This window comes from Triturus cristatus, chromosome 8, assembly GCF_964204655.1.
Source record: "Triturus cristatus chromosome 8, aTriCri1.1, whole genome shotgun sequence".
Taxonomy (NCBI): domain Eukaryota; kingdom Metazoa; phylum Chordata; class Amphibia; order Caudata; family Salamandridae; genus Triturus; species Triturus cristatus.
In genome coordinates, this window is record NC_140591.1 from 891,170,565 (window position 1) to 891,185,685 (window position 15,121).

Here is a 15,121-nt window from a genome sequence, read left to right on the forward strand (position 1 = left end):
TTTGTCTCCCCTTTTTTCTCCTGGTGCACGTAGGGATGCCTGGCTTTAAGTCTTGTGAGGCCTGCCATCGCAACATGTCAGTGGCGGACCCCCATGATGTTTGCCTCTACTGCCTGGAGACCGAACATGACTCCCGGTCCTGCAGGGACTGTCGAGCCATGGCCCTGAAGGCCTTGAGGGAGTGGCGCCGGAAGCTGCTGTAGGTCCGGCACTCGTCCCAACGCCGCTCCAGGTCCAGGGACCAATCCCAGGACCACTTGTGGGGCCGCAGTCATCGCTCCTCGGGCTCCAAGTCTTCACCCTCGGATTCCGGTAAGCGACGACATAAAAAGTCGAAGAAGCGTGTTCGCTCTCTGACGTCCCCCCGTTGGTCGTCGGATGCAGACGAGGGGGACAGGGGTTCTGCCCCTGCGGCTCCTTTGGAGCCTGGGAGTCCCGTGGCCTACCCGCCTTACCCGGGTCCGGCGGCAACTCCCGAACAGGTGCCATAGTTTCTTGCCACCATGGAGCGCCTCTTTAGGCCTCGGGCTCCCGCCGGCGTGCCTTTGGGCCCCGCGGTCCCGTGTCCAGAGCCTGTTGGCCTGTCGCCGCCGTTGGTTCTGGCGCCACAAGGTCCGGCGCTGCCGGCTCCGGCCCCAGCGCCACCCTCGGCTCCGTCTCTGGCGCCATAGTGGGTGCCGTTTGTTCCTCCCTTGCCCCGGTTCCAGGACCATTTCGTTCCTACCTGGGAACCGCATTGGGAGACAGTGCCGTATGTCCCTGCTCCGGCTCTGCCGCCGCGACCGGTTCCTCCTGCAACGGAGGTGAAGGATGACTGTGAGGGCCCTCGGACCCTCTTGCTCGTCAATGTGACTGAGCAGGACTGGGTGGACGATCTGGAGGGCGCCGGCGACCTCGTTGTCTCTTCTGACCCGGGGTTTGCCTCTCCCCCACCAACAATGGAGGAGGGCACTTCCTACACGATGGTGATCCGTCGGGCTACTGAGGTCCTCAACCTTGATATTCCCACGGTGGCCCTCAAAACTAACCTCCTTACTGAGGTGCTCCATATGGCGTCAACTTAGTCGGAGCCCCTGCTTCCCTTCAACGACACCCTCACGGACGTCCTGTTAGTCACTTGATCGCAGTCTGCCACAGGCGCCCCTGTGGATAAGAATGTCGCCAGGCGTCACTGCCCGGCGCCTGGTGACCCCACGCCTGAGAGTCTGGTCATCCAGGCCTCGACATCGCTTTCCCACGGCTCCACCGGATAAGGACTCTAAGAAGCTGGAGCAATTTTGTAAGCGGTTGTTCTCGTCGGCCAGCTTGGGGCTATGGTCGGTGAACTCCGCCTGCTTGTTGGGCCGCTATTCCCACGCGGTGTGGGACACGGTTGCTCAGATGTTACCTCAGTGTCCTGAGGAGGTCCATGCTGTGCTTTCCCAGGCGGTTGCTGAGGGTAAGGATGCGGCTAAGTTCGCCATTCGGTGTGGTTTGGACACCGCTGACTCGTTGGGCAGGGCGATTTCTACGACGGTGGCACTGCGTCAAAACGCCTGGTTGCGATCCACTGGGTTCTCGCCTGACGTCCAGAGCTCACTCATGGACATGCCCTTTGATGGCACTCGCCTGTTTGGCGATAAGGCAGACAGTGTGCTGGAGCGCTTTAAGGACTCGCGGGCCACGGCCAAGTCCTTGGGTCTTTCCACTAAGAGCCCAGTCATTGTTGGGTTTCGTTCCATTTATGGCCTAGGCAGGGGCACCCAGGCACGTTCCTTCAATAAGCCTGTGCAGAACCAGCCTCAACGCTGCCATGGCTTCCGCAGGGGCGGCTCTGTGAATCAGCGTGGGGGGCAGTCCACCTCCGCCCCCGCTGCTTATACCTCTAAACCTTCCAAATCCGAACTTTGTGGAGCACCTCACACCGGTGGGTGGCAGGATCCGCCACCACCTCCACCACTGGCTCGATATCACATCGGACAAGTAGGTGTTGCAGATCATCCGCGGGGGTTATTCTCTTCCATTTCAGTCCTCCCCTCCTGCCATGCCACCTCGCTGCCACCGCATGTCGGGGGATCACTTGCTGCTTCTCCAGCAGGAAGTTACGGCCCTGTTGGCCAAGGGGGCCATCGAGCGCGTTCCTGGGCCAGAAGTAGGACGTGGTGGTTGTTCCCACTACTTTCTGGTCCCCAAGCAGGACAAAGGGGGCCTGCGCCCCATCTTGGACCTCAGGAACGTCAATCGCTTCCTCTGGAAGGAGAAGTTCAAGATGTTGACTCTGGCTCAGGTCTTTGCTGCCCTCGACTCTGAGACTGTATGGTGGCGTTGAACTTGCAGGACGCATATTTTTACATCAACGTCCTGCCGGCCCACCGGCGTTACCTGCGGTTCACGGTAGGCCACGAGCATTTTCAATTTGCCGTGCTCCCCTTCGGTCTTACCAGCGCCCCTCGGGTGTTCACGACAGTGATGGCGGTGGTCGCAGCTCACCTGCGCAGGTCAGGGGTGTCCGTCTTCCCCTATCTTGACGACTGGTTGGTGAAGGCGGGCTCGCCCCAGACAGTCGGCACCCACCTTCAGACTACGGTTGATCTGCCCGAGCAGCGAGTCCGGGATATTCAGGCTATCATACTGATCTTTAGGCCTCTATCCCGGGTTTCAGTCAGGAAGACCCTCCGGCTCCTGGGCCTGATGGCCTCCTGCTAGTGCAACATGCCAGATGGCATATGCGGGCTCTGCAGTGGGACCTGAAGTTCCAGTGGGCGCAGCATCAGGGCAACCTGTCCGATCCTGTCCAGATCTTGGAGGGCACTGCACGACAATTGCACATGCACTGTAGCTCCAGGCTGGCCTGGTAGCACTTTTTGGAGCCCTCTCAATAAGTCTCGCCAGACCAGCGCATGCGCTGGGTCAGGCGAGACCTAAAAATGGCTGCGTCAAACAGTACATTTTTGCGTAACCTTTCGGAACACCTTAAGCTGCTGACCTTTAGTGACGACGTCAGTGAATCGCTCTCAGCGATGCGGAGTACGAATATCACATTTGGGATACAAATCTTATTTCGATAACGCAATTATGCGAATCTTCCCAGACACAGTGGCCTTTATCAAGCTGATTCCATGTAACAATGTTGCACATAGCCTGGGGGGGGTGGCAATGCAGTGTCAACCATCCCATGGCGTGGAAATCTAGTGTGCGAGCATGGACTGATGCATCGTGGTAGAGGGTAGTTTACTAGAGAAGGGAGAGCCCCAAAAATGTGGGACAGTTTGAGGGTCGTTCTTTAACATTCCATTCTCAGATAATGTTGAACACAGGCAAGATGGTGGTTCAGGCAACTTGATATATATGGTTAAAATCCTAGGAAACTGCTTGCTTCAGTGTAGGACTATATCTGAAAGAGACACGTTAGTGATAGATTCCTTACCTTAGAATATTCCCCAGGCGTCAGTCTGGATCCGGAAAGTTTCTACTTAGCGTACAAGTTACTTACCTTCGGTAATTATGTATCTGGTAGAGACGATTCTAGCCGCAGATTCCTTCACGTAGAATTATCCCCAGGCGTGACACTGGATCTGGAAACTTTTGCTACAGCATCCCTGCGTGCCGGGGCGACATCACGCGACTCCGTACGTGACATCAGCGAGGTCACATAAGACCCGCCCCGCCTACGTCAGTTTTCTTTTGAGAACTTTTCCGCACCATAAAGCGGAATTACCAGATAAACTGTAGGAGCATGAGAACAGTGTGCGAAGAGCAGAAAAGTTGGAAAGAAAAGGTGACTAGCAACACCACCAGGGGAGTGCCAACACCGCAGACCCCAAGGGCAGGGAAAGAAGAAAGAACAAGAAGCAGAAGCCTGCGCAGCCACCCTGCCCGCACATAGACAACCTCCCATCCCTGTGCCCCGAAGGGAAGAACAGGCATAAGTCATGGCACACGGAGGAAGCCCACCCCCCTCATCCTGAGCAAGGAAGGGGACCAGTCCCAAGACGGACAGGGACAACAAACCACCAAGCCACCCCAACCTAGAGGGCAACCACCCACAAGGGCAATACAAGGCCAGAGGACCCTCAAACCAGAGGACAGCAATGAAAGGGAGGGAGGACAAGGATAGAAACAAACCCACCCGCCCCCCCCCCCCCCAACCTGGAGTATCCAGAGCAGCAGGGCACCAGCGCACTGAAACCCCCTCCTCCAAAGAATCAAGGGAGGAAGGAACCGCCCCCAGCCAGAGCCACCCGTCAAGAACAAGGATGGCACTCACAGGAGACACAGCCCCCACCCGGAGGAGAGTACCAAAGACCAACCCAAGGGTCTTTGCAGAATAGGGGAGGAAGGGCGGGCCATGAAGGAAGTCTGCGGCTAGAATAGTCTCTACCAGATACATCGTTACCGAAGGTAAGTAACTCGTATATCTGATAGACTACTAGCCGCATATTCCTTCACGTAGAATAGATACCCTAGGAATACCCCCGGGGAAGGAGGGTCTGCGAAAGGACCCCACCAGCTAATGCAGAGGAGAGGGCCCCACAAGGGACCAGATCTGTGGACTAGGAAGAACCACGCCCCTGCCAGGCCAAGGGAACCCCCTCAAGCAGAACCCCACCGACTCCAAGGGGACGTAAGAGGGACAGAAGGCTGAAGAGGCTCGCACACCCACAGCAGAGGAACCAAGGGCAAGGGCTGAGAGGCCAAAGCACCGCACTCCCCCACAAGGCAGCACAGCTTCCGTCGAATGCCAAGACAGAAAGAAGAAGCCTAGAGAGCCCAAGGAAACTAGGGAGAAGGCGAGCCTACTCCAGATGGAGAGCAGCCTGTCAGCCAGAACAATGCCAACAGTCAAGGCCAGAAGCAAGAAGAACAGCTCTAGGCCCCAGGAAGACCAAGTAGGCAACACCTAGTAAGGGACATCCCAGACCGCAGAACGGAAGCAGGGAGAAAAGGAGAGGCCCGGACCACCACCACCACGAATGGCCGCCCACACGACCTCAGGCAGCACAGCAACCTATGGAGACATTAAGGAGAACAGGTACCTGAAGGCGACCAGAACCCTCCAGCAGAGCATAAGCCATATGACAGCTGCCATAGCCCCACATAGGGCACATGAAGTTCCAATATAGGGGAACCCTCTTTGGAAGAACATCTGCATCAGAGGAAGAAACAAAAGAACCACGGGGAAAAAAACCTCCCCGCAACAGCAGCCCAATCAAAGCAGAAGGCCCAATCTCGGGGCCAAGTCTGCGCAACAACTCCTGCAGAACTCTCACACAACAGCAACAAGGGGCCGTCCAGCAGCCAACAATACCAAAGTCCCAAGGAAGTACTTAATCGGCCAGAAAAACATACTCCACAACCATATCTGCTGGCCTAAGAAGACCTAAAGACAACCCTAACTCAAAAGTCACTGAGGAGGGGACAGAGAAGGAGGAGGAGGACGGAGCCCTGCCAAGAGCCTCTGGATGGCAGTCAGCCGGGGCATGAAACAGACTGCCATCAAGTGGGAGATCAATGAGCCGAATATTTTCAGGGAAGGCGCCGTCCCGAAGCCAAGCATGGCGACGGAGAGCGACCGAGGAAGCCATGGCCTGTCCCAGCGCCTCAGACGTCTAGAGCAGAGCGGAGAATAAACGGTGCAAGCTCCCGGCCATCCAACGCATGGTGCCGCAAATCCACCTGAGCAGACTCCTGGGACGCTGCAGACCCCAGAGACTCAGCCGAGTCCCACAAACAGGAGGAGGCCCTAGCCAGAACACACAAGGTGTTAAGGGCCCGCAGGGCCGCGCTGGTCCAGGCGAAAATGCTGCGTCCCTAAGTGTCCAGCCGGCGGGCCTCCCTGGACGGCGGAGCCAACAGGGGCGGTAGGGAGGGAAAATCAGTCCGCAGAAGGGGACTGGCGGCTGAGGGGTGAACGGACGGGCACGCCGGGTCACGCGGCGTCAAAAGGTGCCGAAGCAGAAGATGCGGAGGCACCGGATCCCCTGAGGCAGGACGCCTCCAAGCCCATGTGAAGGCAGAAAGGAGCGAACCTTCAAAGGGAAGCAAGATTTCTCTCCCACCAGAGCCCTGGTGGAGGACCTCCAACAGATGGTCCGCCGGAAAGTGAGCCACCGGGTCGCCCATGTGTAGGATGCCCACAGCCGTGGACACCGCGTGAGTGAAAGCCGCACCCGTAGGGCCTCACGGTGGAGAAAGCAACTCCTCTGTGGGCAAACTAAGGTGGCCGTCCCGGAGGCCAAGCGGGGCGGGCAAGGGCCAGACCTGGAAGTCAGGAGGTGCCGAAGAATGAGGGACCTGCTGCTCCTCCGACGGACACCCCTGCCGCAGAAAGGGCGGGGAGCCACCCTTTGCCGGTGAAAGACACCACACGGCGACCAGTCTCCGGGGAGGACGACACCAAAATGCAGCCTGCCTCCAGGGAAGGAGCGTCCGAAGACGAATCTGCTGTACGACCCCTCTGCGGAACCGTGGAGTCCGCAGCTTGAGGCACGACACCGGCGCCTGCCGGTGTCGACAGGCAAGGGACCTCCAAGTCACCCCTCCGAGTAGAGCTGGAGCCGTACTGACCCCGGAGCGGTGCTGGGACGGCGCCGGCCCGACCCCCGCCGAGGCAACCACCTGCGTGGGGGAACGGGATGGGCCCGGGGAGGGGCCTGAAGCCCTCCGCCGGCCATGGCCCAGAAGGAGGCAAAGGTCGCCCGGCAACCCCTGTGGTGGCACCAGGGACGATACAACCTCCGACTCGCCCTCCAACGAGGCAGCCGCCTGTGAGGAGGTACGAGAGGGGCCCGGAGAGAGGTCCGAGGGGTCTGTCCAGGAGCGGGACGAAGAGGGGGCCACTGACCCCTGTGGCTCCGCACAGTCCAAGAGCTGCCGGTGCCGTAGCAGCGTCACCTCGGCCTTAGACAGGACCACTCTGCCAAAGGACCGAGAGGGGCTCGGGGATGCGACCCGAGCCCCGGCGACCTCCCGCGACACCACAGGGACTCCTACGGGGGTGTGCGGCGAGGCAGAGTCGCCGTGGCCTGAAGGAGGTGCCCCAGAGGAGCCCCAACAGCACCAAATCCTCCAAGCCTGGATCCGACCTAGTCAGCTTCGGAGCCACCGGCGACACCGCGGAGGGCCCTGCGTGAGGCGAGGGATCCGCCGACGCCCCAGGAGGGGAAGGAGGAGGAGACGCCAGCGAGGCCTGCAAAGCTGCCACGTAAGTCTCCATCTGTACTCTCGATGCCCCAACACCGGGAAACGGTGGATAGGACAATATGCGGGGCCGCATCACCCGCGCAGAGTCCACGCCCCCGGTAGGCAGAGAACCAGCCCCCGGGGGCGAACTGCGACACTTACCCACCGGGGAGCGGCGCTCACGTGACATCGGAGAAAGGCGAGGACAACGACCACGGCCGGACCTGAAGCTGTCCGCCGCAGCAGACCCAGGGGAGGCCGTCGACCTGGAGAGAGACGCACCAAGAGAAGTTTAATGCGGCGCTCCCGCCGCGACTTCGGCTTCAACTTTTGGCACGCCGCACAATCCGATGTGCTGTGATCCTCCCCCAAACACCACATGCAAATTAGGTGAGGGTCCGTCGCCGACATAAGACGCCCACAAAACGTGCAAGTTGTAAAGCCCGAAAGCATTCGCACACTGCTCCCACCAAAAAAGAATGGTAGGAAGGGGGGCCTGAAACAGGCCAGTAGCAAGGAACGGATCTGCGTTGCACTCGGAAAAGGAAAAAACTGACATAGGTGTGCCGGGGCGGGTCTTATGTGACCTCGCTGACGTCATGTACGCGGACGACGCCTGAGCGGAGTCGAGTGATGGCATCCTGCGCCCGTCGCGCAGAGATGCTGTGGCAAAAGTTTCCGGATCCAGTCTCACTCCTGGGGATAATTCTACGTGAAGGAATCTGCGGCTAGTAGTCTCTATCAGATAGTACCCCTGCACGCCAGCAGGCGGCGCCGTGTGGCTCCACGCCAGTCACTGGCATCGTGCACGCCGGGACGACGTCATGGAGACTACTTAGGCGCCACCCATGCGCACTGACGTCAGTTCTTTCTTTTTCCGCGCTGAAAGCGCAGATCCGGATTGAGCACGTACTTCGGTCAATTTTTTTTACCACGTTTTGAGACTGTCTTCTCCTGTCTCCTGGTGCACGTAGGGATGCCCGGCTTTAAGTCTTGCGGGTCGTGCCACCGTAATATGTCGGTGGCGGAAGCCCATGATGTCTGCCTCTACTGCCTGGAGACCGACCATGACTCCCGGGATTGTCGGGACTGCCGTGCCATGGCCCCAGAGGCATTACGGGAGCAGCGCTGGAAGTTGCAGGAGGTCTGGAACTCCTCTCACCGCCGCTCTGGGTCTAGGGGCCGTTCGCGGGACCGCGGTCGTCGCTCCTCGGACTCTAGGTCTTCACCTTCAGATTCCGGTAAGCGACGCCATAAGAAGACATCGAAGAAGTGTGTTTGCTCTCCAACGTCCCCCCGTCGCTCCCCGGCGGCAGACGGTGGGGACAGGGGTTCCGCCCCTGCGGCTTCTCTGGAGCCTGGGAGTCCCGAAGCCTACCCGCTATACCCGGGTCCGTCGGCGACTCCTGCACAGCAGCAAGAGTTTCTTGCTGCTTTGGACCGCCTGTTTAGGCCTCGGGCTCCCGCCGGTGCGCCTGCGGGCCCCGTGTCCAGATCTTGTTGACCCAGCGGCACCGCCTCCGGCGCTAGCCCCGGAGCCACTGGATCCAGCACCTGCCACAAGGTGCAACGCCGCTGGCTCCGGCCCCAGTGCTGCCCTAGACTCCGGCCCCGCCACAGGCGCCGCACTGGGTGCAATTTACCCCGCCTCGGTTCTCGGACCATTTCGTTCCGGACTGGGATCCTCATTGGGATGGGGCTCCAGTTCGGCGCTGCTCCCGGCGCCACTGGCCCCCTCTCCGGTCCTGCCGCCGCCACCGGCTCCTTCTACCTCGGAGCCGGATGAGGACTGGGACGGCTCCGAGGACGCCCTTGCGCGGCATTGTGACTCCGAGCAGGATTGGTTGGATGACCTGCAAGACGCGGGTGAACTTGATGTGTCTTCTGACCCAGGGTTTGCCTCGCCTCCGCCTATTATGGAGGAGGGAGCTTCCTATACAATGGTGCTGCGTCGAGCTACGGAGACTCTCCACTTTGACCTCCCTACGGTGGCCCTTAAGACCAACCTCCTTACGGAGGTGCTCCAGACGGCGTCTGCGTCGTCGGAGCCGCTGCTCCCATTCAATTGGCTCCTTGCCGAAGTCCTCTTGGGTCCTTGGTTGCAGCCGGCCTCGGGGGCGCCGGTGGATAAGAACGTCGCTAGGCATCATCGCTCGGCGCCTGGTGATCCCGCCTTCTTGACATCTCACCCCACGCCGGAGAGCCCGGTCATTCAGGCCTCTACATCGCAGAGTGCCTTTCCCTCGGATCCGCCGGATAAGGACTCCAAGAGGCTGGATCAATAGGGCAAGAGGTTGTTCTCCTCAGCCAGTTTGCGGTTGAGGTCGGTTAATACTGCCTGCTTGTTGGGCCGTTACTCCCACACAGTGTGGGATTCGGTGGCGGAGGTCCTGCCTCAGTGCTCTGACCAAGGGGGCCTTAGAGTACGTTCCTGCGCAGGTCGGAGTGTCAGTCTTCCCCTACCTCGACGACTGGCTGTTGAAGGCGGGTTCGCCCCAGGCAGTGGTCTCCCACCTCCAGACTACGGCCGACCTCCTGCATCTGCTGGGGTTCTCCATCAATGTGCCAAAGCCGCACCTGAGTTCCTCTCAGAAGCTCCCCTTCATCAGAGCAGTTCTGGATTCAACGCTGTTTTGGGTTTATCCTCTCAAACACAGAGTCCGGGATATTTAGGCTATGGTTCCGCTCTTTCAGCATCTATCCCGGGTTTCGGTCAGGATGTCCTTCTGGCTTCTGGGCCTGATGGCCTCCTGCATCCTGCTGGTGCCGCATGCCAGATGGCATATGCGGGCGCTGCAGTGGGACCTGAAGTTCCAGTGGGCCCAGCATCAGGGCAACCTGTCCGATCACGTCCAGATCTCGGAGGGCACTGCACGGCACTTGCAGTGGTGGCTCACGAATTGTGATTGGGTCAATGAAAGATCCCTCTCCCTTCCCCAACCGGAGCACACAGTAGTGACGGATGCGTCCCTCCTGGGCTGGGGAGGCAACATGGGGGAGTAGGAGATCAGAGGCCTCTGGTCTCCGGTGGAGTCCCGCTCCATATCAACCTTCTGGAGCTGCGGGTGATCCGACTTGCACTGAAGGCATTCCTTCCCTCTGTCCGGGAAAGTGTAGTGCAGGTGTTCACGAACAACACCACCGCCATGTGGTATTGCAACAAAAAGGGCGGGTGGGGTCGTGGACCCTATGTCAGGAGGCTCTGCGCCTCTGGAACATCAAGCATTACCTTGGTGGTTCAACACCTGGCAGGTTCTCTGAATGCCAGGGCGGACAAACTCAGCCGCCGGTGCATGGTGGATCACGAGTGGCGTCTGAACTTGGACGTGGCGCAAGGTCTCTTTCTGCGATGAGGAGAGCCTTGGTTAGATCTATTCACCACCAAGGAGAACGCGCAATGTCATCAGTTGAAATTTCCAAGGCGGCACTCGCTCGGAGACGCTTTTCGTCTCGATTGGACCTGCGGTCTGTTGTACGCCTTTCCGCCTTTACCACGTCTGCCCAGAGTGCTGAAGAAGATCAGGCGTGACCGGGCACAAGTTATTCTTGTGGCTCTGGACTGGGCTCGAAGTGTATGGTATCCTAGCTACTCAGTATGAGCATCGATCCCCCGATCCGTCTGCCTCTTAGGGAGGCTCTTCTGTTGCAGCAGCAGGGGACGGTCCTCACCCTGAACCTGTCCAGCCTCCACCTCCATGCTTGGAGATTGAGCGGTGACAGTTGACACCTTTCGATCTTCCTGCAGAAATCTGCAATGTCATCTTGGCAGCCAGGCGTCCCTCCACTAAAACGGTGTACGCCTGTCGGTGGAACAGATTTGTGGCATGATGCACAGCTAAAACTGTGGATCCCCTTTCTGCCCCTCTTTCTGAGGTTCTCCTGTTCCGTCTTTCTTTGGCCCGGCAGGGCTCTGCTCTGGGCACGCTTAAAGTTTATCTTTCGGCTATCTCTGCCTTCCTCCGGCTTCCTGATCAGCCTTCTCTTTTTAAGTCCCCGGTTGTTAACCGTTTTCTTAAGGGCATTACGTATACGTTCCCACCTGTGCCCTTCATAATGCCTCAGTATGACTTGAATCTTGTCTTGACTTTTCTGATGTGCGCTCCTTTTGAGCCCCTTCATAACTGTCCCTTACATCTTCTTACTCTCAAGACTGCTTTCCTGGTAGCGATCACCTCTGACAGGAGAGTGAGTGAGCTCCAGGCTCTTTCTTCCAAACCTCCTTTCCTTTCTGTTCATCCGGACAAGGTGGTTCTGAGGACACGTCCTTCTTTCCTGCCGAAGGTTGTCACGCCCTTCAACATCGGCAGACCATCACTTTGCCCACCTTTTTTCCACCTCCGCATCCCTCACGGGAGGAGGAGCGGCTCCACCGTCTGGACCCAAAACGTGCGCTTGCGTTCTATCTGCAGCGTACACAGCGGTTCCGGGTGGATGATCAGCTCTTTATTGGCTACGTGGGCGCCAAGAGAGGTCGGGCGGTGCACAAACGGACCATCTCCAGGTGGATCGTTCTGTGCATGAAAGCATGTTACTCCTTGGCCAAGAAGGAGCCTCCAGTGGGTCTGTGCGCCCATTCGACCAGGGCAACTTCAGCCACTACTGCCTTGGGACGTGGTGTCCCCTTGCAGAATATTTGTCAGGCAGCTACTTGGGCCTTGCTGCACATGTTTACCAAGCACTACTGCCTTGACAGTCCGGTCCGGAGAGACGGCTTCTTTGGCCGTTCTGTGCTCCGTGACGTTCTGGTGAATTCTTGTTCGCGGACCCTCCACCGGGGTTGGTATTGCTGGTGTATCTATTCTGAGGTAAGGAATCTATCACTAACGTGTCTTTTTCAGATGCGCAAGTTACAACTTGTGTAACCATATATCTGTAAGAGACATTTGTTACTGATAGATTCCTTACCGCCCCACCCATCCCCTCCGTTCTGCGAACTAATTACTAGGGTTAAGGTCATCCCTTTTAGGGCCCTAGTTTTATGCACCAAAGGTCAGTTTCTCGCATGACTCTGCGTTTCGGAGCGGAAAGTTGTGTACAGAACTGACGTTAGCGCGCATGGGTGGCGCCTAAGTAGTCTCTGTGACATCATCCCGGCGTGCACGACGCCAGTGACGGTCGCGTAGCCGCACGGCGCCACCTGCTGGCGCGCAGGGGTACTGCTAAGCAGAAACTTTCCTGATCCAGACTGACACCTGGGGAATATTCTAAGGTAAGGAATCTATCACTAACTAATGTCTCTTACAGTTGTATAGTTATTCAAGTAGTAACTTGTGCATCACTCTTATATTGCTTTATGAAATATGTACTGTAAATCCTAAAACTGAACCTACCTTTTCACTTTAGCACTATGAATTATACTTTTGTATTAAGGAAGAAATAAGTTAAATCTTTTTTTTTCATAAAACACTTCCACAGCGAGTCACATTGCCCACATTATGAGGTGTCGTTTCTGCAAGGTGTCTGTTACTTGAGTCAAGACAATGTGACTCCTTGGGTATTTATGAAGTGAAGTTCTGAATACACCACTTGCAAACGTGTTAAGGGTTTAGATTATTTCAGTGCTTAATTTGTGCCAGTGGTGTACGCTGCTCGGTACCGGACTTAATTTTCAGCACCAGCTCTAGTGACAGCTCACCATATGGTGGCGCTGTGTTCTTAATTTTGAGATTAGCACAACAACTGTGTTTAAGTCTATATACATTGAAAATTAATATCAGCCTCTCATGCCATTATTTGTGTGGCCTGAAATAGATTGAATTGTCACACTTGTAGGTGTCCCATGGTTAGGTGTTATGTTGATGCTGCCATGGGCAGCGCTGGAAGGGTATGGGTGGTGCAGGCTACTGTGGCCTTCCTAGAAGGGCCCCATGCACGTTTATTTTAATTACAAATTAAGCACAGTATATTTTGTATACGGGAAAGCAATATTATACAAAAATCTTCACATTTTTTACCCAAGTTAATAGGGCTGAGAACATATATCCATAGCAGTAATTATTTTGTTAAATCACATCAAGAATGTCTCGTGATATTTGTTTGGGCTCTATTTTTTGCATGCTAAATTAACACACAGGTAATTTCTTTTTCTAGGCTTGGTTAATTTGCGAGGAGCAAACTTGCCAGAACAGGACCCGTAGACTTCCTCTCAGCTTCTCACGGAACGGTCCAATCTGCCAGACTTGTATGAAGGCAACTCTGCGGCCTGAGGTTTGTGCATTTTTATACATGCAACATAAGCTGGATTACTGATTTTACTTCAGTACAGTGTATTAGAGTATGAATATTAACCAGTGGTTAATTGTGAAAGTTATTTCTATTCTAATGTGGGTATACATTTTTATGTAGCGCAGCTTAACCAAAACATATCAGTGAGCTGTACAGAATACCTAAAGTTGAGCAAGATATGTTTCACTGAACATAATAAACACTTGACAAATTGAACCAAAACCAGGGAGCATAGATAACAATTCTTGGTCATATTAATGGAAAAGAATAATACAAAATTCAGAACAAACCGGTTGTATAAGATGTGGTCGTTGAAAAACAAAGGAAATTTAAGTATAGCATGTTGAGTAAAATGAGGCAGAAGCTAAAGTGTGAAATCCTAAAAACCTACAGTTATGAAGAGAAGGATACTTTAAAATGCAGATTTCTCATCCTATTGAATCCCCTCCAGGTACCAGACAGGATCCAAAAGCTTTGCAATAGCTCTCCTGGTCCTACCGGTGGTGTCACAACCTTTCTCTGCCTCTGATTCAACCCAGGATATGACGTGTCAAGAGTCATGCAGGGTTTCATCTTGGCACAGAGATGTTTGTTCCTTTTTTCCGTGCCATCCATAGCTGCTCTCCTTCTACATTTTATTACTGAAAGAAGCATAAGGGCAGCCTTGTTAGGTTTATCTCCATCAAAATCGTCCACCTTTAAAAGTTGCCATTCCGCTGGAAAACAGATGTCACTTTCTGAACTGCACAACTTCTGCTTTCGGTGTTTTTGACCACGATGAATGACAGTCCTAGTACAAATGCACTATGCATGCAAATGAAATCAAAGCATGCGAGACAAAGACCTGTGTGGCCCAGACCACAGATTAGCACCAAGGTAGGCTGCAGCGTTCTTCTTCAATGGACCCGTGGCAAGTCCTGCTCTCCTCCTAAAGGAAAGTCCTTCGGGTGGGCCTAGTCCAGAGAGAGGAACTCTGAGATTATGCAGGCAAAGAAGAAAAGACTCTTAAGTTTCTCTGCTCCAATCACATCTTAGGGGTAGATTGTCCAGTCCTCTGTTCTGACCCCAGTTCCTGCTTCGTTGTCGATCTCAGAATCATACTTAGTGGAAGTGATACTGACATTGCAGTCAGACCAAGGATGTGCTTCCGGCCATTCCTGCCCCTGATACTGACCCATGCCAATTGCAACCCTTACCCAGGTGATCAGTGTGAGAAGTTGGCCTGATGTATGACATCACTAGTTATAGTGTACACCTTATATCAGTCCAAATACCCTTATGGTGATTGGTTGTAAAGTCAACCTTATAGACCAGCTATCCTAGTGGTAGCATGGACAAGAGCAGTCTTAGGCTAAACTCTGAATGGCATGTGAAGCCAGCTGTGATACCATATATAATCCCTTGAATACCAAATGAAAGGACACCACAACAGATATATATATAAAATAAGTGTATTTATTCTAGTCAAACCCTCAGCACTCTTTATGAGATTAGAGGTAAGTACAACACAGTCTTATTTAAGCATACATTAAGTCACACAGGTAAGTAATACAGTTAGGCCCTAGGGGCCACGCAAACCATATACTAAGTAAGTGGTATAAGGACCACTGTCACGGAATTAGGATAGGCCTAGGCCTAGGGAATCGCTGGGGCTACACTACACTAGCAACAGTTAGGAAGTGGGAGGCCCACGGGATTCAGGTGCAGAGTGGAAACACTCACGCGTAATGCGTAA

At 55.3% G+C, this 15,121-nt stretch overlaps 1 protein-coding gene across 1 annotated transcript in view; it reads left to right on the top strand.

Annotated features, from left to right (window-relative positions):
* POLA1 (DNA polymerase alpha 1, catalytic subunit) overlaps positions 1-15,121 on the top strand; it is a 2,011,520-nt gene that overhangs the window by 1,476,983 nt on the left and 519,416 nt on the right. Inside the window, exon 35 of the mRNA XM_085622423.1 lies at positions 13,252-13,368. Within this exon, the coding sequence (XP_085478549.1) occupies positions 13,252-13,368 (117 nt within the window). The remainder of the gene's footprint in view (positions 1-13,251; positions 13,369-15,121) is intronic.